Source organism: Haliaeetus leucocephalus, unplaced genomic scaffold (genome assembly GCF_000737465.1).
Source record: "Haliaeetus leucocephalus isolate CR32 unplaced genomic scaffold, Haliaeetus_leucocephalus-4.0 Scaffold1007, whole genome shotgun sequence".
Taxonomy (NCBI): Eukaryota; Metazoa; Chordata; class Aves; order Accipitriformes; family Accipitridae; genus Haliaeetus; species Haliaeetus leucocephalus.
The window spans coordinates 956,465-957,249 of record NW_010973443.1 but is presented as its reverse complement, the minus strand read 5'-3'; the positions used below and the strand labels follow the sequence as shown (position 1 = coordinate 957,249).

Below are 785 nucleotides of genomic sequence, written 5' to 3'. Positions count from 1 at the left end.
CCCCCGCCCCCCCCCCCCCGCCGCGGGCCCCCTGTTCCCCCGCGCTCTCCTCCAGCCGAGCGGGCGCCCTGCCCCGACCGGCGAGGACAGACGCGTCGCCGCAGCACCCTCCCCCTTACCGATCGCGCGGCCGCGGCCCGCAGGGGAGCACACAGGAACATGGCGGCGACGGCAACAAGCGGCGACCCTCCGCCCGCCCTCCCTGCCTTCTCCTTGAGGCCTACGCTCGCCCTCCGCGCAGCAGCAAGGAGACCCGCCCCGCGCATGCGCCGGCGACGCCCGGCTGCGCGGGGGGCGGGAGCGCGCTGGCTGAGCGGGGGCGCGCGGCGGGCGTTGGCGGTTCTTGGCTTCCCTTGTGATGGCTGCTCGTCCAGAACGAGCGGGTCGCCGCACGCCTTACTCCGCTGCCAGGTATCACGACTGCCTGCTCTGGAAGGAGACGTTTTGCGGACTGTCCCTCCTGCAGATGTTGGATTCCTGTCCTCTCAGACGTACAAGGTTTGCGTCGAGTAACGGAAGCAAACCACGAGACCTGTACCAGTGAGTTTTAACCTTTTGTGACATACATCAGCGTGAAAAAACAAATTCGTTTGGAAGGAAGTATCTGGAATAAACGGGGGGAAATTGCAGAAACCGGTGAGGTTTTTTTGGTCCTCCGTTTACCTCGTTTCTACCCAGTTTTGTTGACCGGGGTTCAGGTCTTGCGACGAGGAATGCAAATGTATCTTTTTCACTGTAAAATAAATTCACATTTTTTTCAAATAACAGCTAAGAAGGAAGTATTT

At 61.3% G+C, this 785-nt stretch overlaps 1 protein-coding gene across 3 annotated transcripts in view; it reads right to left on the bottom strand.

The window, feature by feature from the left end:
• The window catches only part of NDUFV2 (NADH dehydrogenase (ubiquinone) flavoprotein 2, 24kDa), a 14,004-nt gene extending 13,752 nt beyond the window's left edge, over positions 1 to 252 (bottom strand). For all 3 annotated transcript variants that reach the window (XM_010584813.1, XM_010584814.1, XM_010584812.1), the window contains exon 1: positions 120 to 252. Coding sequence is in view for 1 of the 3 variants with exons in the window: in XM_010584814.1 (XP_010583116.1) it covers positions 120 to 161 (42 nt within the window). In the remaining 2 variants the exon portion in view is untranslated. The remainder of the gene's footprint in view (positions 1 to 119) is intronic.
• Between the last annotated feature and the right edge of the window lie 533 nt (positions 253 to 785).